The sequence below is a fragment of the Notothenia rossii genome (genome assembly GCF_949606895.1).
Source record: "Notothenia rossii genome assembly, chromosome: 5".
NCBI lineage: Eukaryota > Metazoa > Chordata > Actinopteri > Perciformes > Nototheniidae > Notothenia > Notothenia rossii.
The window spans coordinates 73,383,313-73,410,662 of record NC_136903.1 but is presented as its reverse complement, the minus strand read 5'-3'; the positions used below and the strand labels follow the sequence as shown (position 1 = coordinate 73,410,662).

General features: G+C 39.3%; 2 protein-coding genes across 4 annotated transcripts; one reads left to right on the top strand and one right to left on the bottom strand.

The window, feature by feature from the left end:
- Window positions 1–2,719: 2,719 nt before the first annotated feature.
- srsf3b (serine and arginine rich splicing factor 3b) lies at window positions 2,720–8,439 on the bottom strand. Of its 3 annotated transcripts, XR_013808527.1 has the most exons (7): window positions 8,279–8,439; window positions 7,268–7,478; window positions 7,012–7,152; window positions 5,999–6,453; window positions 5,158–5,196; window positions 4,826–4,912; window positions 4,617–4,630 (listed from the first exon to the last, which is right to left on the bottom strand). XR_013808527.1 is itself a non-coding variant. In XM_079683404.1 (6 exons), the coding sequence occupies exons 2-6, from the start codon at window positions 7,468–7,470 to the stop codon at window positions 4,603–4,605; spliced, it is 498 nt and encodes a 165-aa protein (XP_079539530.1). In that variant the 5' UTR covers window positions 7,471–7,478; window positions 8,279–8,439; the 3' UTR covers window positions 2,720–4,602. The 3 variants fall into 3 exon arrangements, 1 of the variants encoding a protein (XP_079539530.1); XM_079683404.1 differs by lacking the exon at window positions 5,999–6,453 and having other exon boundaries at window positions 2,720–4,630; XR_013808526.1 differs by having other exon boundaries at window positions 4,608–4,630; window positions 5,158–6,453.
- A 3,996-nt stretch (window positions 8,440–12,435) lies between these two features.
- LOC307039768 (S-adenosylhomocysteine hydrolase-like protein 1) lies at window positions 12,436–26,552 on the top strand. The gene is made up of 17 exons (XM_079682147.1): window positions 12,436–12,902; window positions 15,890–16,001; window positions 16,173–16,316; window positions 16,625–16,725; window positions 17,062–17,164; window positions 19,231–19,325; window positions 19,523–19,629; window positions 19,733–19,849; window positions 20,599–20,662; window positions 21,179–21,267; window positions 21,465–21,535; window positions 21,822–21,916; window positions 22,051–22,149; window positions 22,854–22,922; window positions 23,085–23,163; window positions 23,353–23,473; window positions 23,570–26,552. Exons 1-17 carry the CDS (start codon window positions 12,723–12,725, stop codon window positions 23,574–23,576), a joined length of 1,653 nt encoding a protein of 550 aa, XP_079538273.1. The 5' UTR covers window positions 12,436–12,722; the 3' UTR covers window positions 23,577–26,552.
- Window positions 26,553–27,350: the final 798 nt, after the last annotated feature.

The window sequence follows — 27,350 nt, the reverse complement described above, 5'->3', positions numbered from 1 at the left end:
TGGAAGAACAACATACAGGGGTTAGTGGGGGGAGTATTAACACCTTTTACTTTTAGTTGAATACAACAAACAAATAAACAATGTAGGGAGGAATGTTCATCACTTTCACTTTACAGTCTAATGATACTTTTAGAATTACTTTTTTATTCGACTTAATCCTTCATCTACATTACACTTTGGAGGCAGATATGGTACTTTTTACACATTTATTTTTTAGCTCTAGTTTCAGGTTACCTTTCAGTAGAAAACTATTAAAACAAAATATAAATCCACTAATATATATACAACAACAATATGTTGTTGTAGGTTCAGCTACCCAACAAGTATGTAGAATAATCTAGGGCTGTCCTCAACTAAATAAATTCTTAGTGGATTAACACTCATCAGTTCTTGTAAAAAAGAATCTGTATTTGTTCCTATTGAGGCCGTTGTCACAAAACTTTCTGGGCTTGTAACTCAGTCTCAACATGTCTGTTACAAGTTTCTTTAACATTTACATTAGTTACATGTTGTTATTAAAAGTATTTTCCATCCATCCCACTTGTTTTCAAGCTGGGCTTGTTCCTACAGTAAAGCTATATTCAGTGGTGATATGTACAGACGTTTTAACTCGATGGAAAGACAGTGCACACTGTTTGTTGCTGAGCAGCAGCTGTGTGTCTCCACATTTGTACAGATGAGTAAACACTTTATCATCTCAGTTTGAAGGCAGCTGCATGGTGCGGAGGGTCTGCAAGCCCCATTAAGTTATCTCTATTGATTATGACACGCAGGCCTTGTATCTGCATTGTGAAAAGTTTGATTTGATAAATCACACCAAATGAAGCTTATAAAAGAATATGCATGGCCATAGTACACTACGTTATCAAGTTGGTTCTTTCTAATAACCTGACACTATGGTTAAATAGCATGTATAAACTTAGCACTACAATTTTAACGCTCAATGTAGTTACCTGATTATATTGTAACGTAAACATTGTAGTTATTATAAGAATTTAAAAAAATCTGATAAATAATAAAAACAAGAAAAACAAGTGTATTGATTCTCCTATACCCAACTCGAGCAATCACAGTGTTGAACTTTATGTGTCCAAATGTAAACAACACTGCACCATTGTTATTCTCCTTAAAACAGCATGTACATTTAAGACAAAACTGTATAGCGTTTCGGCATACATACATGATATATGACAATACTACAGTTAATGGACTTTAGCCATGCATTAACACAAACTAATTTATACACTGACAAGGTAATTAGTTAATTACTGAAATTACTGAAGTGCTGCCACTTGTATTTTGTTATTTGTGTACAAAGCCAGGCTTCCAGCTGCTGGCTGTAGCCTCGACAACAAACAGGAGTGTTGTCCATCCTCTCTCATCTAACTTCAGATGAGAAAGGTATTTATTTGCCCTTTTAATGTTTGGTCTACAAGAAAAAAAAGTTTATAGAAAATAGTGGGGGGAAAGACATTGGAGGTCTTCAATAGTCTTTAAATCGTCAGTATACATTGTCTTAAATCCAAGGATAACAACTGTACCATAATTTAACAGATAGGTGAATTTAATTAACCTAGTGTAACAAATCTAAAATTAGCACCAATAAGCTACATCCTTGTGTTTTTCAGATCATTCATAACTCGCTAGTGGAAATGTTGGAATTCCCATAGACTGAACGGGGAATACCGAAGGTTTCTGAATGGATTCCCGCGTGTTCCTGTATCCCTGGATACCGTGAGTCATGACTTGTATGATGTCATCAGGGTTTGTGTAACACGTGGAAAAGCCAAAAGCGCGCGTTGTTTTAGGGGCGTGACCAAAAAACAACTATTTAGCAGAGGGAGAGAAGCGGGGGCTAACACTTTCCGTGGGAACCAGAACATACCCAGTTGTAAATTAAGATAAAGCCCTTTATTGCCACAAGAATATAAAGCTTAACCAGACAGTGCGAATTACAATGTAGGCAAACACTCTTTATGGTGTTTTATTATGAGGTGAGTAATGTCTCAATCTCACTGAAAATAGTTCAGGACTTCCCAGGGTCTTCAGGAACTTTTAATAGTCTGCGTGTTGGGGAATAAGTAGTTCCATGTGATTATATAACGTTATAAATGTGTCGGTTTAAGTAAAAATAAACATGTAATTAAATTACAGTAACTTATCAAAAGGCTGGTTTACACAAAGGGGTTACATCCAATTATGTTCTAAATATATATAAATAACATTTATTATTTTTCAACCTAAATTTTAGTCTTACGCTGCTTGGTTTGTAGGATTTTCCAATGTGTTGCCCAGTTTCAAGCATTTGTGGAGGACGTTTTGGCACCATTAGTTAATGTAGTTAAAATAGTGACATTTATTAAGACCTTTTTAACAGGTTCGTAGTCATCTGTAAATTACATTTAAAAAATAACCATCCCAAACTGTATGCACCACATTATAGAATATAAAATGCTCCATTAAGTTTCTGATCCACAATGACAGCCTTTTTTTTTAGAGAAGTGTATAACTATACTAAAGAACCTCAAACAAATACATACAGTTGACTGACTCAAAGTTCACCATCTATTTCTATTAAGTTTTCCTAACTATAACAATGTGTTGCCTCATAATAAGTGGTAAGATAGATCATGTTAATTAAGCTTATATACACAAGGCAAAATCTCACAATCACAACAAGTGATGTTGACAAGGAGTAATAAGGAAACAAAGACTGAAGTTAGCAGGTGTAAAAGTTTTACATTTCAAGAGAAATTGGCTTATTAAAAAAGGGAAAGCAGAGCAGCGCTACCCCTACCATATAAATTGCAGCATACACAAATAGGAAACAGGAATTGAGGAAACACTTTAACTGTACCATTTAATGTGTCATTGACTCCTATTCAGCTCCTCAACCTATACTGCAGGAGTGCCCTCTTGTGGAGAAAAATAATGCAGTATATTTGCTTTTCCTCAGGAAATAAATACATATAAACTGTTCTTTTGTACGAGGGAGTATTAGGGCCACACTTAGAAGAAAAAAACAGAGAGATTTCGAGAATAAAGTCATAGTTACGAGAATAAAGTTGTAATATTACGAGAATAAAGTAATAATTACGAGAATAAAGTTGTAATATTACGAGAATAATGTCGTAATGTTACGAGAGTAAAGTAATAATTACGAGATTAAAGTCGTAGTTTCATAAGTGACTTGAGAAGGGGACTTGGAGGAGATTGTCTCTTTTCTGCAGGAGGAAATGGCTGGTTCTGGCCGACTACATTACATTACATTGCATTTAGCTGACGCTTTTATCCAAAGCGAATTACAATAAGTGCATTCGACCAAGAAAATACAAACTTGAAGAAAACAGAATCCTATACATATGTATATCCTATATGTAAGTACATCAGGTTTCAGTTTTCAGTCTGTGCCGGAAGATATGTAAGCTTTCTGCTGTCCTGATTTCAATGGGGAGCTCATTCCGATTCCACTACAAGGCTATCGTTCGACTCCTTCTGGATCCAAAGCCTTGATTACAAGTCTCATCGTTTCTTGTGAAACAAAAAATCCCCTTTGAACAGCTCGTAGATGTATCCAACGATAGCCTTGTAGTCGGCCAGAACCAGCCATTTCCTCCTGCAGAAAGGAGACAATCTCCTCCGTGTCCGTTTGGTTCTTTCTTCGAAATAATAGACATAGTTTCTTGCACAACCTAAGTTCTAATACTTATGATAATCTGATGCTGACGTGCCAAAAGATGAAGTATTTCGTTATTTGAGAAACCTAAACTAAAGTACTGCTTCACAAGATGCTCCACATTCCTCATTGTATTGCAGGACGCTGCTGTTGTCTCCTTCTCAAGTCACTTATGAAACTACGACTTTATTCCATAGACTGTATATATAAAAGGTTTAATCTCGTAATTATGACTTTATTCTCGTAACTATGACTTTATTCTCGTATTATTACGACTTTATTCTCAAAATCTCTGTGTTTTTTTTCTAAGTGTGGCCCTAATACTCCGTCGTACTTTTGTAATCAACCGGTATCTTTAATTAAGAGACCATTTCACATTGTATCAAACAAAAGAAAAATCATGGAAAACTTTATAGACAAAATTCAGTCTTGTGTTCATAACACATTTTTTTTTTTTTTTTTAAATAAATGCCATAGTTTTGCATCTTTAATGTGTGGGTGTGTTTTTTAACAAACAACCAACCATTGACAGATGGAAACCTTCAGTGTGAAGAAAGAAAAGTAGCACGTTGAAAAATAGGCTGGTTACAGACAATCAAAAAACTGAAATCGTCACACTCCTTACTTAGCTGAAAAAGAGGAACTACTTACTATGTCAAACTACACCGTACATTCATTGACAAAAACTGGTGAGCTGGAATGCTGGGTGCCACGACTTTTTTCAGTACTGACAGCGTGGACTACACACCCACTCAATGCATGTGAACAAGTACAATAACAGGTAAAGGGGAGGGACACTAAAATGCTTGATTGTTTTAAAAACTCAACAAAAAACAAAAAAAGGCCACACGGCCTTGTTGAACTCCATCATTTGGAGACGGCCAACCGTTTCTCTTCAGCTCCCTTTGAACCTGACAGACGTTCCTCTACTTTCTGTCGTTAGATCTGGAGCGGCTGCAGGGAAAGAAAAATAACATTAAAGTAAGCAAGAATGCAGCTGACCTTAGCTTTAAGCAGTACCACAATCAAATAACAAAACATATGACGGGTCATTCGGAAAGGCAAGGCATATTATACGTTTTCACATTAAGCTGTCAAACATCTGTTAAACGAACTACATTTTTAGACATTTTCGAAATAAAGCAGTACCTTCTTGAGCGTGAGAAAGACCTTGAAGGTTTGTGGTTCCTTTCCCGGGAGAGGGACCTCTCCCTCTTCCTGTCTCTGGAGAAAGACCTGCAAGAAACATAACCATCTAGGTAAGTTAACATTTTTCATGTTTTATATATACACTCAATTTCTAATGATGGGGGCATGAGAAGAAAGTCAATTAATTAGAAGCTACACTTGAGACTGCACAGTTCTGAATCCTCAGACAACACACAATTACAGATGTAAAACAAATAAATATATATCTATACCTAATTTGCACTATATAAAATAATTACAAAATATTTAAATGTAGAATAAAACATTTTTACCTGCTTCGACTGCGGCTGAAGCTCCTCCTGCGCGGGGATCTGCACAAGGAAAATACTCAAATGTTAAAAACAAACAGATGAGCTAACCGGAGAGCTCCACACTATTCCAATCCTTTCTCTACATGGGCCTCCTTCAACACAGCCCATCTCAGTCATTCAAAAATAGAAATAAATCACTGGGGTGTTTTCCAGGAACACAAATATCTCAATCATAAAATATAACTCACTGACAATGGACCTAGTGCATAAAGATGGCAGGTGCTTTTTAATAATCTTTCACTTATTCCACAGCGCATCCTGAAGTAAATGTTGTGAGAATAAAATACATTTTAGGTGGTAGAGTAGGATGTGTTGTACAGTTTATATATGTTGTCTGGGACTTAAAATCATAGCAAAATGGAAGTAAGCCAACTAGCAACACGCTGCACTGTGGATTGGCCAAGGTGTGGGGATACTAAGAACCACAATCTGTATGAAACTGGTCCACTGCATCTAAAAAGGAGAGCGTTAGGTATTGGAAGCTGGTAACAAAAAGAATATACTGGTCAATGGAAGTAAGTCTTGAGAAACAACCAGGCTAAGATCTACTAAAACCAACGATACAGCACAAAACACCGTTTTAAACACTCATTGGGGGGGGTTGAGGAGAGTTTTTGTGTGCCTTCCTAATTCTGCTCAGAGCCCCAGACATACCACATTTTTTTCTATAATCTAAATCTCTGGAAATGTGAAATTCCAGACTTATGTTTGAAATAATTAAAAAAAGAACAACCTTTCGACACCAGCTCTTCACTTTCAAAACTGTAATCAGCAGTGTACTGAATGAAGCAGGAAAACTTACTAGTATTTTTGGTTTTCAACAAGCTAGATATGACGAAAGGGAGGCAGACTGCCGGCCGGGTAGGTAGGTAGGTAGGTAGGTAGAATAGGCTGAATAGGGCTGACCAGATGCTGCAAGGTGATTAGGTGTCAGGCAGATGGGGGCTGGCTCTGGCTTTTTTCCTGCTTTAATTGGTTAGCCGTAGGCTGCTGTTGGTTGTAGACTTTTGGGTACGTAATACGCTGATTGGTCGGGAATGTGAGGTGGGCCGCTGGAGTTTGGATTAAGGTTGAAGGAGGAGGAGGTTGAGAACGGCATGCTGAGGAACCAATGGGTTGGTGCAACTTGACGACTGGCCATGCCTGGGTCATGTGACAGCACCAGCCAAGCTGATTGGTGCACGATGGTCAGCAGTCACATGATGCTGAAAGAGGACTAGTTGATTGAGGATGGTGAGAGGAGGCATGGTGACGGCTCTGTAACGGGTTTCATTCTTATTAATATAGATGAAAAATAAAAAGCATCCTCAAACAAAAGGTAAAGAATGCATCACATTTGGCACTTTACCCCCCAATATTTAAAACAGACTATATTTTTCTGACATAGGAGTTGCTTAATTTAATTTCACAGACCGATTCTGCCATTTTTAAGCAGTTAAAATGCACTTACATTTTGAGAGTGCACAACATATTATAAAAAGAAGCATAGAGTAGAAGTAGAAGTTTTGCAGGCCAGATTTTAAGACGCTTTTAGAAAATAAAGAGACTTCCCTGAATAACCCTAGTATACAGTCCTATTCCCATGCCATTCTTCATTATTTGGTTATGAATGTCTATCTGCATGGCTCCCTACATAACATGACCAACAATATAAATGAAAATGAAACTACCACAAATGTATAAATCAGCAGAAAAGATTACAAACACTAGAAATGCCCAGATTGGAAAACACAAGCAACTACCAGGAAATATACTGTGGGTAAGAGAGTGTACGTCACAGGAATCTGGGCATTGTAAAATAACAACATTGGTCACCTTCTTCTGGCTGGTGGGCTACGACGCCGGTTATCGTCTCGGTCTCGAGGACGCCTGCTCCATGGTGGGGGAGCGCCCCGGGTGCGACTGCGCTTCTCACCATTGGACAACTCCACTCGAACCCGGCAACCACACAACGTCCTGTATAAACAAATAAAAAAACAGCCATCAGTCATGATTGCAGCTGCATCAAGATGGACTTGTACCTCCAGTGTTGGCCACTTCCTCTATAAAATGAGTTAAGATCGCTGCCTACCTTCCATCAAGCTCACGCACTGCATCAGTTGCATCTCTGGGATCTTCAAATTCTACAAATGCAAAGCCTGGAGGGTTCCTGGCGACCCAAACACTGCGGAGAGGACCATAGTAGCCAAATGACCTCTCTAACTCTGTCTTGTTTCCATTGTTGCCCAAATTTCCAACATAGATTTTGCAGTCGAGAGGACAGTCACGATGCATGACTGGATCTGAAAAAAGAAAACAAAGATGAGAATATTAATAATACAACAGTTTAGATTTTAGTGAATGGTTTCTTGACAACAGAACCATGAAAAATGTATTGTCTCTCTACATGATTATATAACAATAGTTCGGAACCTGGACAGACAAAGACGTCTATCACCCTGCATCACAACAGGACCCATAAAGGGCCCAGGGTGCAGCAGATAAACACGTTACCATGCACTAACGTTTTCTGTTATCTTATGGTTTAAGCTTAAACTAGCAGTCTAAACTAACCTAGCGTGTGATGGGAAAATAAATGATAATGTTAATGATGATTTCAGGTTATCGTAACTGTTTTACTGTAACACAAAACGTGCTGAATGTTTACAATATGTTCTACATGCTTAAGTACTTGGAAACGGAAATAAGCTTGGGCTAGAATCTGACAGTATGCTAACTTTAGCTTCACTACAAATAGTATTCATGGCAGTTTAACTCCCTCCTACTGATCCCTAAATAGGGCGAAGAAGCCTTTGTTCAGTTGAACGGCTTGACGTTATACTGTTAACTATGTTCCGCTTTTGGAAAACGTTTAACATGAGGTTTCCAATATGTGAAGCTAATGCTAGCTTGTGGCTAGTTAGCCATAGCTAAAATGGCTGTCCTATTTCTGAGGCCTAATGCTAATGCTAGCAGCACAGGATTAAAAAAAAGCTCAGGATAAACATAATGAAGCAGTTGGATAATGCAACGCAAGTAGGTCAAGTTTTAGCACAACACAAAATTGAAAGTGTCGTTAAAATGTTACCTGTTTTTTTCTTACCTGCAATTAACCGGCACCGATTATCCGCTTCTCCGGTTGGTTGGTTTATTCGGTGGTCGGTGGAAAATGGCTTGACGGAAAATACGTTTGTAAATCCGGGGGGACCGGGAGGCGGGGTTAATTCATACTGATTGTATTATCACCTTCTCTCTATCCGTATTGAAATTAACAACATCGCAAAGCATACATACTAAACCACATAACAAGTGATCAATTGAAATTATCTTTTGAATAATTAGGCATTATAGTTTAAAGTTGCGATACCACCTTCGGCCACAGCGTGGGAGACCATTTAGTCGTGGTGGCGCTGTTTCAACACTCTGGCTAGGTTTATTTTTTGAATGCCCAGAAACAAAATTGCAACCAGTCTATTGTTGCACCCAGCTCAATCTCATTATAGACAATTATATATACCCCAAAAAACAACCTCAATCAACTCAAAGTGTATTGGAAATGTACTTTAAACTCAAGTGTCAAGTATTTGTTAACCAATCAAAGCAGTCAGTTCTGCATGGTGGGTTCCTATGCAGTCAATTTGCACAAAATAAGAAATAAAAGCTACACTGGTTTACATTATTATCATTATCACATAATGTGCTTGAATAAAATCTTGCAGTAAACGTTATTGTGCTGATTATTATATATCACATTCGTATGAGTGTTCTTTGCTCTTTCTGTTGGCCCATCCGTAACATTTGACTATGCAGGTATTGAGAATAAAGTTATAGCATCTAAATCCAGGCTCTGTATGCACCTCTATTTGCTCATCGTGTGAAATGCAAGAGCCCCTGCCCAGAGTGACACCAAAAAATGTTTGCTCATGCAAATGTACCTCTATTATCATCTGCATGAATAAAGGTCAAGTTGTGCAGGGTTGAATGTAACCGAGAGTTGAGTTGTTGCCATCCCAGACTATATTTAATATAGGATATGTGTTGGGCTTCTCCTTAACATCCTATCATAGCCAAATAAAGATAAACTTAGATTCAACTTTTGTCTGGTTGCTGTACCATGCAAAATATACACAGCACATTTCAGCCATGCACACAATACCTAACTAATGTTGTTCACCTTCAGGCAAAAAGCACTTTCTTTCAAGATAAGATCCAATCTTCCTATTCCAATCCCAAAAAACTATTTTCTATCTTCTCCACCCTCTTGGACCCCCCCAAAGCACCTCCCCCCTCCTCCCTTCTGTCAAGCGACTTTGTTAACCACTTTGAAAAAAAGGTTGATGATATTCGCTCTTCTTTTTCTGACTCACCTTTACTCACCGCTGGGTCACCAGACCCTCCCTTCACCCACACACTGACCTCCTTCTCCCCTCTCTCTCCAAGTGAGGTTCTTACCCTCGTTACCTCTGCCCGTCCTACCACCTGTTCTCTGGACCCTATCCCCTCAAACCTCCTTCAGACTATCGCTCCTGATATTCTACCATTTCTCACCCATTTCATCAACACTTCTCTAACTTCTGGTCACTTTCCAAACAGTCTCAAGGAGGCAAGAGTAAACCCTCTCCTTAAGAAACCCACTCTCAATCCGTCTGATGTTATTAACTACAGGCCCGTCTCTCTCCTCCCGTTCCTGTCTAAAACACTTGAACGCGCTGTCTTTAAACAACTCTCCTGTTATCTCCATCAGAACAACCTTCTGGATCCGCACCAGTCTGGTTTCAAGGCAGGTCACTCAACAGAAACTGCTCTCCTTGCTGTCTCTGACGAACTGCACACTGCTAAAGCAGCCTCCCTCTCCTCTGTCATCATCCTTCTGGACCTGTCTGCTGCATTCGACACGGTGAACCATCGGATCCTCCTTCGCACTCTCCAAGAACTTGGAGTTTCAGGCACTGCACTTTCCCTCCTCACCTCATACCTCAACGACCGCACCTACAGGGTTACTTGGAGAGGGTCCGAGTCCGACCCTTGTCAATTAACTACAGGGGTCCCTCAGGGCTCGGTTCTTGGTCCCCTCCTCTTCTCCCTGTACACAAACTCGCTCGGGTCTGTCATTAGCCCGCATGGTTTTTCATACCACTGCTACGCTGACGACACCCAACTAATTCTGTCCTTTCCCCGCTCAGAGACCCAGGTCGTCGCACGCATCTCTGCTTGCCTAGCAGACATCTCTCGGTGGATGTCTGCTCATCACCTCAAGCTCAACCTTGACAAGACTGAACTGCTCTTCCTTCCGGGAAAAGATTGTCCCACTCTTGACCTAACAATCAACATCGGCACCTCTGTTGTTTCCCCGACTCAGACTGCAAGGAATCTGGGTGTGGTCCTAGATAACAAATTGTCCTTCACTGCAAACATCGCTGCTACAACCCGCTGCTGCAGATACACGCTTTACAACATCAGGAGGATACGTCCCCAGCTGACCCAGACATCAGCGCAGATTCTGGTCCAGGCTCTCGTCATCTCACGCCTAGACTACTGCAACTCCCTCCTGGCTGGTCTACCTGCATGTGCCATCCGACCTCTGCAGCTCATCCAGAATGCAGCGGCTCGTCTGGTCTTCAACCTTCCCAAATTCTCCCACACCACACCGCTCCTCCGCTCCCTTCACTGGCTTCCAGTAACTGCTAGAATCCACTTCAAGACACTGGTACTTGCGTACCATGCTGTGAATGGATCTGGCCCTTCCTACATCCAGGACATGGTTAAACCGTACACCCCAGCACGTGCACTCCGCTCTGCATCAGCCAAACAGCTCGCTGCACCCGCACTGCGAGGGGGACCCAGGTTCCCGTCAGCAAAAACACGTGGGTTTGCTATCCTGGCTCCAAAATGGTGGAATGAGCTCCCCATTGAAATCAGGACAGCAGATAGCTTACACATCTTCCGACGCAAACTGAAAACTCATCTCTTTAGACTCCACTTCGAGCGATAGAATTACTAACAAAGCACTTATATACTAATAAAGGGCTGGCTTTCTAAATGCCAGTTGAGTAGCACTTGAAATGTTTGGCTCTATGAAACCTGATGGACTTATATGATTCTGTTTTCTTAAAGGTTGTATCTTCCTGGTCGAATGCACTTATTGTAAGTCGCTTTGGATAAAAGCGTCAGCTAAATGCAATGTAATGTAATGTAATGTAATGTAATGTAATGTAATACCTGCATTGTTTTCAGTTTGGTTTGAGGTAGTTTGCTTAAATTCATCCATTGTTTACACCTGCTCATCCTTTTATGTGGACATGCATTGATGCATACCTTATAGTCCCCTTTTGCAAGTTTTAAACAGACGCTATTTGTTCCCCCTAAGGTTTGCAGAGAGGCTTTTGAGGCTCAATGGGGATAGATTGAACAATATTGTCCCACCTTAAGAAAACCATGTGTAAATCTAACTAAAACAACGGTATTCGTTAATTTACGCAATATCAAACAGTGTAATAATCGAGTAGCTGGTTTGCAGCCTATAGTGAGAACTAGCCGTGTCAGATGTTTGTCTTGGATATTATTATAACCAAGGTGCAAATGCTAAATAAAATCTACTTTCAAAGCCACAACGTGTCGTGACTTGAAGGGGGGTAGTAATTTAGATTTTGCAACCTGAAGCCAGTAAAAGCCAAGATCGCATGCGTTGTGAATGAGGATTCCGATGAGCTTAATGTTGCATTGAAAACAACTGGGAATGTAGTGCTCCAACTGAACCTGTTTCCCAGTCCAACATACACACTAGAAAAATGTAATTTCAATAAACTCATAGTGGAGTGTACTAACGTGGGCCTGCGGTACTTCAGTAGTTTTGAGGTACCTTTACTATTCACTTTATGCCACGTTATGCTTCTTCCAAACGACAATTCAGAGGGAAATTTACTGTAGTTATTTGTACACTATATTTATCCAACAGCTTCAATTAATCTTAACAAATGAAGAAAACATGTGTAGAGAATGGACTGTAAGAGCAACACTTTGATAGTGTGTTTGAAGTGACTGTTTACACTATTGCATTAGTTGCAGTCAAACTTCATTCAAAATAGAAACAAAATAGCTTAGAGTACAGTTTCCTGATTATTCTTACACCATTTTACTTGCGCATCCTGTTTAACGCGTCACCTTCACTTTTAAAACAGTATTTATTACAGTGATTTGACTTCCTCCACCGTTCTTTTTGTTGTCCGACTGCCCCTGAACGCAGCTGTATAAATCCTACCCCGGTTACCGCCCACAAAGTAACTCAGCAGCCAGGTGACAGCGGAGACAGCAGCGACTCTACGCAGCCCAACACGCAACATAAAGACATTTGTCAGCGCCTAATTCAAGTGGAGTACTCACGTACGTGTCCTCTAATATTGCTTTAACTTTTTAGTTTCACATTTACGTGATTTAAAAAGCATCTCCTCCGCTCGCTGTTGCAGAGTAGTTAGCTAGCAGATTGACGTTAGCTCCTCTGACAGAGACCCCAACGGTGGTTCTATCTCTGACCGACCTACAGCGTCAACATGTCGGACCCGGCCGTGGAGGTGAAACTGGAGGTGAAACAGGCCAGCAAAGAGGTGAAAGAGAGCGAAAATGTAGCTGAAAAATATTCAGCTATGACCGTAAGCAAGAACAGCGAAATGAACATGGGAGACCTGTCGTCCGCCTTCAGCGCGGTGCCCACTCACAAACCTGTCAAAAAGGTAAGACAGTCTTAAAAATGTAGAGCTGCTTTTAGCTCTGTCAAAAATAATGTGTTCACGTTGTCTGTGCTGATTATGCTATTGCATGGAGTCAGTTGTACCCCAATACATTGGCAATAAAAGATATACTATTACCTTCCCCCAGGTTACTCCGTTATATCTTCTATTCTTTGATATATTAAGATAAAAGTATACCTTACTGGCAAGGTTAATACAGATAACATAATTTTGTAAGCAATGTTACATCAAAGGAAAAATATACACTTATAAAGATTCCCACAATTATTGTATTACGATTATTACAATAACAATGTATTGCATAACAACGTGGTGATACTGCAGTAACAGGACTATTTATATTGCATGTGGATTATGCATTTGTGCATATGGGTCAAGGATTATTATAAACATGTTAACGTTCCTTTTATAAAACATATGTATTTAGTATAGGCAGGAGACACATAAGGACACACCAACAACAACAACAACAACAACAACAACAACAACAACAACAACAGGTAGGGGAGATGCATTCCCATCTCTCAAAATAATATAAATACAATAAAAAGAATACAGGACAATTACATAGCCCTCATTAGACATGAAAATAAATAATTAAAGAAAAGAAGAGGACAGCAATAGGATCGCTTATTTTTTCATTCATACCAGACAGTGAAGCAGTAAGAGAGGACACACTTGGCAGATTAAATGTTCTTACAATTACTACAAAGTAATACATATACTATTAATCTATAATGCTTTTTAAAAGAAAAGCCATTTCTCTTTTTGGTCTCAAATGAATTGCTTCATTTTCTTGTCACATCCAACTCCAGGAAACAACTCAATGACTTGCTCCATGTAACACTCACAAAAGAAGGATGTTAGCTGACGCTCTGTAGGAACAAGGAAGAGTTGCACTGTGAATTTCTTGTGCTTTTACATTGGGAAATATTTGCACACCTTATTTAGGTTGGAGTTGACAAATGTGCACACTATTGTCTTTTAACATTGTGCAAGCACATTCACTGTGACCAGGAATCTGTCTGATGGGAGATTGATTAGTCACCCTGGCAGCTTTACAATGGACTTTCACATCCTCATTCTCTCTGGGAGGAACTTAATATTACTGCAAACTATAGCCAAATATTACTGCTACACCTATTTATACGTTTTATGTAAATCTGGATAGTCATTTGTTTCTAGCTTTCATCTGTAATGTATGGTCAAAGGGAAAGAGAGGAGGACTGTTTGCTTTGTTCATGTTGTGTATGTGCTCAAAAAGCCCAGTGGAAGCCATTTATATTCACGGTGTTAAAGCGGTATGTTACAGGTGATTAGTTTCCTGTTTATGTTCTCTCGTTAATATTTAGATGGTTGCAAGTTCAGTTGCAAGCTTAATGGAAGTAACTTTGGGAATTAGTTGACTCCAACTTTCTCTTTCAGCCGGGTAAAACAGAAGCACATGCAGCTTCAACATTATTGACTTAAAATAAGGTGCATTTTGATTATGTAAGAGACCATGAAGAAAAACATAAAATATCTGGTAAAAATCTGTAAACCAAATGCTTGAGCCAGCATAACGATACAATCAAGCGGCACCATTACATACCTTCACTTCATCAACCCAACTCATCATCGGCACCATCACTTGGAATAAGGCTCGGAGTGTATAGGAAGCACTATGTTATGCAGGTAAAACATCAAATCTGTGGCATTTTTAATAATCAGATAGCAGGAAACCAATATTAGTCTTTCAGTATCAGTCAGGCTGTAACCGACTCTGTCATGTCCGGGGGGAACTATGTGTGGTCTCAACACCCCAATCTCAGGAAAACAGCTTCACATTGTTCTCTGTTGCCATGTCTGTGGTATGTGGAGGCTTTTCAGTAGCAGGCCTAACCTAGAAACTAGACACTGACCTTATCAGGATGAAGAACCTGACTCTCCTTCAATGAGGAGGACAATGAGGCCGGCACACACTGTACTATGTAGGCTCATTTATTAACGTGCTCTGATTCTTTATCTGTCCAAGGCAGATTTAGGTGTTATTACTGAGACCAAAATGAGTTAACAAGTTATTTCGGAGCCTGCTGAGGTGTGTGCCTGTCCATTCTCTACACCGAGACTCAGGATAACGTTACAGCACCTGGAGATTTCTCACTGTATCATGTTGCTTCAGTGCCTGCAGAATCCCTGTCAACAAAAAAAATCAGTTTACTGCTGTGAAAAAAGTTAGCTGACTAGGCATAAAGTTATGCACACAAAGCAAAAACCAGTTCTTTCTTTTTAAAAATGCAAACACTCACTTGCTTTTCATGAGCCTTAATTAGCTGCTTTTTATACAAATAAGAGACAAGCTGATATCTAGTTAGGCCAGTCACATAATTGTGGAAATAAATTAACTATTACAATTCACATGCAACATTTTTAATTTGTATTTTATTTATATAATACATATAATTCTATTTTTGGCAATAGAGCAAAATGAGCTTACAATTTTCAGTTGGAAGAAACTCAACTCAAGCAAGGCAACAACAACAAAAGAAGACTTTGACTTAAATGGTTGTGCTGTGTTTTGATTCTTGAACTATACTCCGAGTCCAAAGCTGAACCAAACTATAACCCTCTTTGGACACAATACCTTCAAATGTAACAGGAGAATGATGTTGCTAATAAGAACTAGCATTCATTGCATTGATTTAGTTTTGTTGCCCCTGAGCCCTGTGTTCTTTGTGTCTGTGGTTGTGTTTGAATGTGTTGTCATCCATTGTGATGCACTGTTAGTACTCAGAAAATGAAACCCACTTGATGCTCTTCCTGACCCGGCCTCTGGCAGTAGAGATATTGAATCTCAAGGGGACCTTTTATAGGTAATTTAAAAACAATTGCAATCTTTCATATTGCTTATGTGTGTCATGCCTATATTTATAATAGATTCAGTTATGCATGTACAGCTAGTCACATTACATTTTCTTTTTTTATACCAGCAAATCCAGTTTGTGGAGGACAAGCAGGAGTTCAGCAGGTTCCCTACAAAGGCAGGCCGTCGCTCGCTGTCCCGCTCCATCTCTCAGTCGTCCACAGACAGCTACGGCTCCGGTAAGAGAGAGAAAACCAAAAAACAACCTGTGTTATTTCAAAATGTTAACCTCCATAGTAGTAACCGAAAAGGAGATGATGCTGTATTTGGAGCTCTCCGTTGCTTCAAACCATCTTTTCCTTTGTTGGTTTTATTGTGTTTAGTTGTTTAAAAAGCTCTTTTTGTTCCAGCTGCTTCCTATACGGATAGCTCTGACGATGAGACTTCACCACGGGACAAAACTCAGGTCAACTCCAAGGGCAGCAGCGACTTCTGTGTGAAGAACATCAAACAGGCTGAGTTTGGCAGGCGTGAGATTGAGATCGCAGAACAAGGTGAAACACAGCAAGTCAAAATGCACTTTTTGCTTATTATTGAATGTTACGTAAATTATTCTAATCCTGTCATTTTATATTTTAACTAACTGATCCAAGTGTTAGATCCAACAATTTTACCTCATCACCACACTTATAGAAAATGTAATAATATAATTATTAAAAATAAATAAAAAATAAAAATAAAAATTAAAAGTGGTCTTTTATCCAGCTATATTTTCTTAAACTCAGGGTACAGAGTTTGAGCATTGTCTGCTGTGTCTCCCACTCATCACCTTGTTTTTTTTTCAATGTTGGCTCGTTTTCAGATATGACGGCGCTGATCTCTCTCAGGAAGAGAGCACAGAGTGAGAAACCGTTGGCAGGTGCCAAAATCGTGGGCTGCACTCACATCACCGCCCAGACTGCAGTAAGACTCTCTCTGACTTTGAGCTTCAAAGCCGACGCAAAGGCTGCCGTGTGAAAGTGCCTCTTAATCAGGAGAGCGTTTTAGATCCATTCTATTCACATTTCCCGAGTGCTGTGGAATGTATGTCCATAAAATACACTATCTGGCTGTGTTTCATTAAGAACATCATCAGCCACCGACAACCAGTTGATCCAAATAAATCACAATCCAGGCCTGGTTCATTGTAACCTTCAGTGTTATTGAATAATACACATATACATATTGATTTGCAGTCTGTTTGTGATCAGGGACCAGCTCTTATTTAACCGTTTGCTCATACTTCCCTCTGTGTTTCAGGTGCTGATCGAGACTCTGGTGGCTCTCGGGGCTCAGTGTCGCTGGACTGCGTGTAACATTTACTCCACACAAAATGAAGTGGCTGCTGCTCTGTCAGAGACCGGTAAGCAGGAGAGAGGCCGGCGAACAACGTTTAGTTTTGGAGCTCAAACACCAGGGGGTGAGGAGGATTGTGATTTTGAATCTCACCAGAAAGAAAGGACATCCAAAAGTGCTTGAATCTGTTGTCCTTTTGATATTTTTGTACTTAAGGCTAGAAAATAAGGCTGTGTCCTGTAGGCCACATGCCTTGTGAAAGTGAAAGATTAAATAACTTTGGTCCGTGTCTCAAACTATGACTGTTGGCTCCTTGTAATTCATAATCAAAAGTCCAAATTAGATTAACACGTTTTTACCAGAACCTCTGATCAGCATAAGGTGCCGTTGTGTGCTTTGCCATGCGAGTGTATGATGAACCAAGGATACTGAAATGTTTAATAAGCTATTTAGTGAAAGAACAGCACTACTTCAACCTTTTATCTGTGGTTGCTATGTGATAGTTTAAGCATGTACTACATTTCCAAACTGAAGCTTTCATGATCAGACGAGCTGAGTGGGGGACTAAAGACTGCTCAGTGAAGATCATGCTGTTTCTGGGGGAGTTGCATTTGTTCCTACTGTAATCGCTTTGCACAAGTCGGGTCTCTGACACTTGATGACACTTAATGATGAAAACAATTTTCAGACCTGCACTGAATTACATCACATTGTTCAAAGAATTATGTATCATTTTAAGTGCTTAGAATTTCGAACCAGATTAATCTGTTTCTTCTAAACAATTCAGTGTCACAGTCAGTGGCGAGCCGTGTCTATCACAACTGGACCTTCTGCAGACACACACACCCCCCGCCGCTATAATGTCCGTCTTCTCACTGGATTGTCGTCTCGAAAAGGATACTCACAACAATTCTGCAAAACATCATCTTCACCTGTTGCACTTGCCATTTCAACGTTAAAAACAATAAAACGGCATGAATTGCTTCGTCGCATTCATCTCCTCTGTCTCGAGCCAGTTAACTACCGGGCCTTCTAGAGCAGTGGTTCCCAACCTCAGATGATTTGAGGCCAAATATCATATTTAGACTTTAAAAAAAAAAAAAAATACATATAAAAGATAATTGATTAATTAATTTGAATACAAATTCAAGTTAGTAGCCAATAAAGGTATAAAAAGACAGAAATTTATAATTTTTCTTTAATAGAAATGTTTCTTCTGCCCGTAAAGTGTCCAAACCAGGCTTTTCTGGATAAGCGCTTTTTTAAAACATAGTCATTGTCCATGCCGGTTTCAGTTGGATTACTTGTCACAGTTGCTCCGATCAGATCGGTCTCCTCCATTTTGTAGATTATTTACGACTTTTGAATCCACATAAACTAAAGTCACTCCAATAGTGCTCCTTAATTACGCTTTCATCCTCCTTTAACAAAATACAGTTCATCCCCATTCATCCAGTTTATGACAGAAGTTGCAGCATTTTGAGACTTTTAAACTTTAATTACCGCTGTTGCGCCGCCCCCCCCCCACAACTTCCAACAGGAGTCATTTGGGGGGGCTCATGGGAAAAAAGGTTGGGAACCCCTGTTCTAGAGTACCCTGGAACCGAGGGAAACTGAAAGAATACGCCCATTGGCTAGATTGATTTATTTATGATTATATTGGTTGATCAAACTGTCAATCCAAACGTACGCTCTTATTCAGTGCAATGGCCAGGTCATTCGATCAAGGATGTAGAATACCTTGGTTGAAGGATATTCTACCCAGAGACCCAGAACAAGATCTGATTGGTTGCTTTCTTTTCTAACACAAAACCACTGAAATGCGTAGTGCATGGTCCGAGAAGGAAAAACAAATCAACGTAACACTGTAATATTACAGATCAACAACACAGATACCATTCTCATTTATTCATTTTATATACATTTTATTTATATAATTAAATCGATTTTTTTTTGTTTTATCTGAGAGTTCCAGAGTATTCTCTGAATACCTTGAAGGCCCTGACGGTTCACCACTGGTCACAGTGCTTATAACATTGCCCTGATTCACTAGCATACGTCCAGATTTAGGAACTGTTTCTGTGATTGCTGCTTGTTGACAAATACGGTTTGTTTATGTAAATTGTGTTTCAGGTGTGGCTGTGTTTGCCTGGAAAGGGGAGTCTGAGGATGATTTCTGGTGGTGCATTGACCGCTGTGTCAACAATGAGGGTTGGCAGCCTAACATGGTGCGTGGAAACGTTTGTTTTTCTACATTTTAATGAGGAGACAACAACACACCGTGAATGCTTTAGACAAAACAAATGCCTCACATAGACGTACAATAATTACAGAGAACCAGCCATTCTTTTTGAGTTATTTCAATAAGTAGCTCTTTTTATGTAAATATTTGTCTCATAATAATGTACTGTGTCATAACTCTTAGATCCTTGATGATGGAGGAGACCTGACACACTGGATGTACAAGAAGTACCCCAACGTATTCAAGAAGATCAGGGGCATTGTAGAGGAGAGTGTCACTGGGGTTCACAGGTGATTTACTGCTTAATAGGCTTCCTATAAAATAGTAAGTGCAACACAGCGACATGCACCAACATGATGTGAAAGCTCTCTGCCTTCCTCTGCCTCTCTCCAGGTTGTATCAGCTGTCTAAAGCTGGAAAGCTGTGTGTCCCCGCTATGAATGTGAACGACTCTGTGACCAAGCAGAAGTTCGACAACCTGTACTGCTGCAGAGAGTCAATCCTGGACGGGTGAGGGAACTATAATGCATTTGTGAAATAGGCTCAGTAAAATGTGTTTATAAGTAGAAATGAACAAGTATGGTTTGAAATTAAAAATATCTAACATATACCCTTCCAAAAAACGTATGAGATAATGGTTTAAAATAGACAATGGAAAACATTGGTTCAGCAAAATGGCTGCCATCAGACAGCCGGTTCATAACAGTCAATGTCACATCTCTGTAGCTTTTAAAAAACCGGTTGCCCTTGTTAAGCTCTTTCGCCGCCAAAACCTAAGAAAAAAACCTCTGGGAAGAAAACCACTGCGCTGATACCCGCCTGTGAATGATTTCCATGGCAGAATAGAAATAGTCTACTGATCTTTAACAACGTCTGCTCGTCTGCGTATCGGGTCAGTGCTTCCTACACTTACCGCTCATCATTTACTGCTGTCCCTTCTGATTAATAATCTGCAAGGTACGAGATAAAGGTTAATATCTTGTAACGGGTGTTCCAATATGAGTTATGATACGAAATGTCAGCATCATCATCAGACCTTCAGATGTATCGCACCGGGATATTTTAGGAATATAGTCACGACTTGTTTGAGCTTGTTATCACGCAGACATGTTATCTAAAACTGTAGAAAGCTATAATGATGCAGAACGTTTATTTTATATCCGTAGATAGATTACAGATTTTTGAGTCCTACGGATACAGATTGGCAGTTTCTCACTTCCACAGGAGAATGCTAATGTTATGTTTTCAAATGTCTCTAGCCTGAAGAGAACCACAGATGTCATGTTCGGAGGCAAACAGGTGGTCATATGCGGGTACGGTGAGGTGAGATACTTATACCAACGTTAACATGCCACAATGATCTTAATGATGTAGCTGTGAACACATTCATCATGATCGCACAAACACATGCTGTACTCAGAACACACACAGCTGTCACCACAATTCATTCGATATCTTTCACAGTATGATTTACTCTAGATGACGTTAAAGGTCTAAAATGCAACATATCTGCATTCAAATTCTAATAACGACTAGGTCCAGCCCATTCAATGTAAGGTCGCCTGAAATGGCGTTGAATCTTTTGAACATTTCTCAGTGTCTGCCAGAAGCTGTCATAATCCACTAAAGCCACATTTTATCGGTACATTTTTAGCATCTCAGTTATCTTTACATATACATTTTAACCGAAGGGAGGATTTGAGTCATCCGACATTTGGATTTTAAGTTTCAGGGCTTGTGTTTAAATACTGAAAGGTTCAATTACTTTATAAAGGTCAGGGTAATTACTGGCATGTGTATCTCTGCTGGTGATACAGTAATTCAATGTTATGTTTGCAGGTTGGAAAAGGTTGCTGTGCCGCCCTGAAGGCTCTGGGATCCGTCGTCAGCATCACGGAGATCGATCCCATCTGTGCCCTGCAGGCCTGGTGAGGAAAACAACAAGTGGGATGATGATCCAAGATGTGTTGAATGTCAAAGATATGTAAAAAGAACAGACAGCAGTATGGGTGAACAAGCACAGCCAGCCAACTGTGTTCTGTTCATTATATAACAATTATATAACAGGCCTCAGGGAGAGGTTTCTCCCTGAGGCTGAATGCTGAACCCCTTCTTCCTTTCACAGCATGGACGGGTTCAGGGTGGTGAAGCTGAATGAGGTCATTCGTCAGGTTGATGTCATCATCACTTGCACTGGTAACTCCAATTTAAACAATGCAGATTTACTCATTGGGATGCACGGATGTGGGATTACATTTTCTCTTAGCTTTTTAATCTATAAATGCCTTTTTGTTGATGTTCTTTACACTGTTCCTTAAGCTGCTTTCTCCTTGCCGCTAATGTGCCGCGTCAGTTTTGTATGTTCAGCTTTTATTGGAAATGCTCTTACAGTTAGTCTCTGTCGGGACAGAAACCAGATTAAGGTCTCTGTGTGTCAGACGATGTAAATTGATTCAAGGTTCATGATTGTGTCTTTCTTTAGGGAACAAGAATGTGGTGACCAGAGACCAGCTGGACCGAATGAAAAACGGCTCTATTGTCTGCAACATGGGCCACTCCAACACTGAGATTGATGTGGTAAACTAGCTTTTAAAAATAGAAGAATTCAAAGTTCAAATGTGTCCTCCATAATGGGTTAATACATAATGAAACAGTGTGGATCCACCCGCAGTGTCTTTAGATATCAGGGCTGATCTCCTCTCCTCTTGCAGGCGAGTCTCCGGACCCCCGAGCTGACCTGGGAGAGGGTGCGCTCTCAGGTGGATCATGTCATCTGGCCCGATGGCAAGAGGGTCATCCTTCTGGCTGAGGTAACTGGTTCGCCTTGCAACCAAGTGTTATGATTGATTACAGATTTTGAACATGTGATGATGTCGCATTTCTGTTTCTTGTTCCCATACTTAACTGTTTAAAAACACATTATTTTTCACTTTCTATCCGTCTGGAATGTACCGATTAAAGGCCTGTGTCTTTAAGCCTCCTTTCTGAATAGCTTGGTCTGCTCTGATTGGTCAGTGTTTCTGGGTCTTCCACATTTGCGTGCAGCGTTGAAGACTATAATGAGAGTGTAGCTGCACTTTCTACCTATATACAGCTCTGGAGAAAATGAAGAGACCACTGCAGCATTATCAGTTTCTCTGGTTTTCCTAGTAAAATTAACTTTTTATTTTTATTTTATTCTATAAACTAATGACAACATTTTGCTGTGTTGGAATTCAACAAACACTGGAATGAAATGGCTGCCAAATGTTTAGAGAGAGATTTAAGAAAAATATTCAGTGGTCTAATTTTTTTCAGAGCTGTATGTATTCTTTTATATGGGACCTTTTTAACTTTCTTTTTTATCTTTGTTAGCTTCCTTTAGTGGCTGAAACACAATATGGTGTACACAGATCCACTATTTATTAAACATATTTGTAATCAGTTTAATGGTACTGAGAAAAAACATTATTATGTTGGAACAGCCATATTAATGCATGACTGCTTTTTAAAGCGTGTGTTGTTTCTCCATCAGGGACGTCTCCTTAACCTGAGCTGCTCCACTGTCCCCACCTTTGTGTTGTCCATCACAGCCACCACTCAGGTAACATGTTGATACTACCAGACCAACAAGCTATACAGCTGATAAAGACACAGTGGTTATTGCTTCCATCCTCTCACAGGATCATAGATACATGTATTGATCTTCAATCAATTTACAGTGCATCCATTTTCAAATGTATTACTCATCCATGTTTGTGTTCAGGCCCTGGCCCTTATAGAGTTGTACAACGCTCCTGAGGGACGATACAAGCAGGATGTTTACTTGCTCCCCAAGAAGATGGGTAAGTGTAACTTAATACTTAACCTTGACGTGCAGTTTTTAAAGTATTCACAGTTTACACTCAACATTAATCATTGCTGGGCTGTAGCACTGGACTTATTTATTTTTAATCCGCCCTGCATTTTTAGATGACACCATGTGATCGTGCTTGTATCCCTCTTTCTTACTAAACCGTGTCTGTATGTTTCAGATGAGTACGTGGCCAGTCTGCATCTGACCACTTTTGATGCTCACCTGACGGAGCTTTCTGATGATCAGGCAAAATACCTGGGCCTGAACAAGAACGGCCCTTTCAAACCCAACTACTACAGGTACAGTTCTACAAAAGGATGCAACTATATAAAACATTATGGTAACATTTTGGCAAAAAAGATTTTTTTTAATAAACTTGTTCTTTGTGTTCACAGGTATTAGTCTGCAGGGAGCCATACTTCTGCTCGCTCAAATGTAAACGCTACAATCACCTTTCCATAAGACAAGAACAAGATTTATGTATACTGTATTTTATACTCTTCACAGTACTCTGCATACTCTAGAATAGGTTATATTAAGTTCTATTTTACTGACCACAGCAAGTTTTGGCACTTATATCTGCTGTATAGTGGGATTTTTATTTTCAGGTGCATCTGTTCACAAACCTGCTGACTCCTGGCTACTATAGAGTTCTGTCTTGGATATTAAATGTATCATTATAGTGTGCCAAAAGACTGTGACGGGGAAGGGTTGTAGTTGTTGTGAAATGTTAATGGTTAGTTGTGGAATCAGTTAAACCTGCATTACGCGATACTTTTAAAATGTAAGCTCCTCAAGTGTTTAGATGCTTTTAATTCCATGTTTTGGCTCTCTCAACAACACCTTGTATGAAACTGGTGGCAGTCATTTCCAGAAAATAAATCGTAGACAAGCCTTGCTTTCCATAAAACACCAGAGAGGCATTTTAAACTCCTGGCTGGGAAAGAAAGTAATGCTCCAACTGTTTCTTAGGAGAAGGGGAAATAAAACACCTTATATGGGGGCAGGGGGCGAGAAATTGAACTAGGAGTTGCTGTTCGTCTGCTAGATGTTTAAGTAAGCAGTTACTTGCTGACAAATGAGCCATAACAACTAGATAACCTGATTTGTAAAACAGTCTTTGAGTTTATTTCTGCCCCCCCAGTGGTCAGATATCACTTATTGCAGCTTTAACGATTTCTCTCTGCTGCGATGCGGCAGCGCTTGCTCACTTCACACATTCCATCCACAAATACTGAAGAAATATCCTTTTCTCTCTCTGTATTATCGTCCACATTAATCCTAACCATCAGCACATCCGGCCAAAAAAGTAACTTAAAAACTCTTATTGTTATTGCAAACAAAACAAAGCTAAGTATTTTTTTTTATAAAGTTGTGTCCATCTATGAGGTTTTTGTGTCTGGTAAGAATAATATCTGTTCCTCAGGGCATTCAAATATTGTTGTATTTACAGAATAACTAGAACAGGTTTAGATATTTTTGTACTCTATGTCACCTGTCCAGAGTTCAATGACTATTGCAGAATTGTATATTCTGTGTGAAGCGAACACAACAGAGAGTGATGCTGAACAGTGTTACATACCGTATGTTTATTCTACATATGCAACAATTCTCTCTGAAGGGCAACATTGAGTTTATTGTTAATTTGTCACAGGAGTCTGGTCCTAACAGAGGATATCTGTTGAATCCACTAATGCTCAGACATGGATAAGCTTTGTTGTCAGCACATTTACCTAGACACAAGTTAGCTTTACCTTCTCGGTTATCTTGCGATATTGCACCATTATTATAGCTATTGTTAAAACACAATATGATGTTTTTTCGGCCGCTTTTTATCGTTCATAAAGCTTAGGCAAAGTTGTGTGAGGCTTGTTAAATGCACACTTATTACCCCACCTTCTTGATATTCACTTTAACTATTTTGAATAATGGACCACTTAGTTGAGTGGCTCTTTTTTAATTCAAACTATATAGTGTGCAGTTAGTAGTTGAGTCTCTTCAACACATTTTAACATGCTGTATATGATGCTGGTAGTCTGTGGGCCTGCCGAGGGTTCGGCACAATGTTACCTTGTTATAGTGTTCACATGTATTCACTCAGTATCCTGTTCTATCCCCCTTTTTTAAAACTTCAGGCTCCAGCCAAAGTGAAATTTTATTTTTTTTGAGTTTATTGTTGTCACTTACTCCTGCTTTAAAGGAAAACTCCATCCACAAAAGTACTATTTTTAAATCGATTACTCAGCCTGGTACCTCAAATTCTAGGGTTTTTCTTGCATGTATCCACTGTAACCTATATCAAAAGACAGAACAAAGCTCTTGATGGATGTGAATGCTTAACAACACCAAAAGTATTGTTTTGCATTCATTTTGACTAGAAGCTTACTTCTAAACATGTAATGCAATGGAAAAAAACAATTGAATAGGATGAGTCATTGAAATACAAAGGGTTTTCCTCTAATGCTTTAGTATCTCAAAGGATGCTAATATGAAGTGCTTAATCTTTGCACTAGCAGCTTTAAAGCATCGAGCTGAGGACACTCAGTGAGGACATTAGAGGTTTCTCAATACTCTAATTTCCCCTCCTCGACTCCTATCCGCGAGAGGAGCCCACAGGAGATGCGAGCGGAGGACTGAGGAGGGGAACCGAGGAGTCGAGAAAGGGAAATTAGAGTATTGAGAAACCTCTATTGTCAGCAAGATGAGCGCTGCCTGTAACCATGGTTACTGGTCATTTGACAGTGCCTTGTGACTCACTTAGTAATTTATATTCAGACATGTACGTGTTTTTCTCAGTATAGTAATGTGCCCAACATTTGTTTTTCAGAATTATACAGTGATAGCTATGCAGCAAAACATACTCAGTTTTATTCTGTCAAAGATATTTACTCAAATATTATGCATTACTCAAGACGACAACTCATTTTAGACATTAGTGGGCAACATTTTATACTCTGTTGTATTTTGATGTATGTTTCATATCTTTTAACAATCAGGCAAAAACACATTTAGTGGTCTTTTCATAATAGCACTTAAAAATGACTTTATTAATGTATTCCTTTTGTTTAGCTAATAACAATCATTTTAAAAATAGTTGTATCTCCGTTATAGAGACAGATGAATGTGTTATTACTATAGCAAAAGCTTGATTCAAAGTCAAAATAAAAAGAAAGTGTACAACTGTGATTTGACAGTACATTGTTGCCGGTTTGACGTTTTTAATGTGGAGACGAAGCGCTGTAAATGATTAGCTTTGAAGTTGGCCTATGTTCTCATCACTATCTGTTGCTCAGTTTAAAGAACCTCATTCCGGCAGTAGGCAACATATTACATTTCTGTGCACAGTTCCCTTTAATAAACTGCTGTTAAATTTGAAAATGTCTGATGCATCATTTCACAGACCCAGTCAGGTCAAATGCATTGCCTTTAAACGACATGTCACACTTATAAGTAACTAAGTATTACACACAATTATCGCTCGATAACAGTCTTCGACGCCCAGAAGTCCCCGAAAATGCACTCTTTTGTGGGTCATTCCAGAATTGGAGGACAATTTAGACACCAACATTTTTGAAAAATGAACCTTTTATTTTATAATTTTTTTTTATGTATTTAGGAAAAACAGATAATAAACCATAAAAAAAAGTGATTTGCCCAGCTTGGCATCAAATGTATAGAAGAATTACCCGTTACTCTAATTATAGTAACAGGGTTGAAAGTAACAGGGTTGAAAATCAATGCTAATTTGAGCCTTTAACCTCAGGAATTATTGCTAGATGTAGCATGTAATGCTACTTTCCAAGGCAATGACAAACTTGGATATCTAATGCAAGAAAGATAACTTTGAAATGAATATGCTTTATTCTGGTAATATCAGTAACAGGGTTGAGTGGGTCAGAGTGCCACACTCTTTTACGACTGAAAAGATTGTAAAAATATGAAAAATAAAAGAGAGGACTTAGTTTTGGTCTACCCATGGCACTAGCACATGGCTTGCTGATGTCACTTCCACTGTGTCATCTGATTTACAGTTTTTTCACTTCCTGTGCCAATCTAAAAAGGTTTGGGTAACAGGGTTGAACGCATGTTGAGGGACACACCTTCTGTGCAAAATTACTGTTATTTAAAATATGTTTATGATTTAACAAATAGATTTTACCATTACAAGAGACATAT

Bases quoted from the DNA above. Each gene is read 5' to 3' on its own strand.
- srsf3b (XM_079683404.1), bottom strand. From the start codon at position 7,470: ATGCATCGTGACTGTCCTCTCGACTGCAAAATCTATGTTGGAAATTTG. The intron at 7,153-7,267 runs GTAGGCAGCGAT...TTGTTTATACAG, and splicing joins GTGCGTGAGCTTGATGGAAG to GACGTTGTGTGGTTGCCGGG. The intron at 4,913-5,157 runs GTAAAAATGTTT...TGTTTCTTGCAG, and splicing joins TTCAGCCGCAGTCGAAGCAG to GTCTTTCTCCAGAGACAGGA.
- LOC307039768 (XM_079682147.1), top strand. From the start codon at position 12,723: ATGTCGGACCCGGCCGTGGAGGTGAAACTGGAGGTGAAACAGGCCAGC. The intron at 16,002-16,172 runs GTAAGAGAGAGA...TTTTTGTTCCAG, and splicing joins CACAGACAGCTACGGCTCCG to CTGCTTCCTATACGGATAGC. The intron at 21,917-22,050 runs GTAAACTAGCTT...CTCCTCTTGCAG, and splicing joins CCAACACTGAGATTGATGTG to GCGAGTCTCCGGACCCCCGA.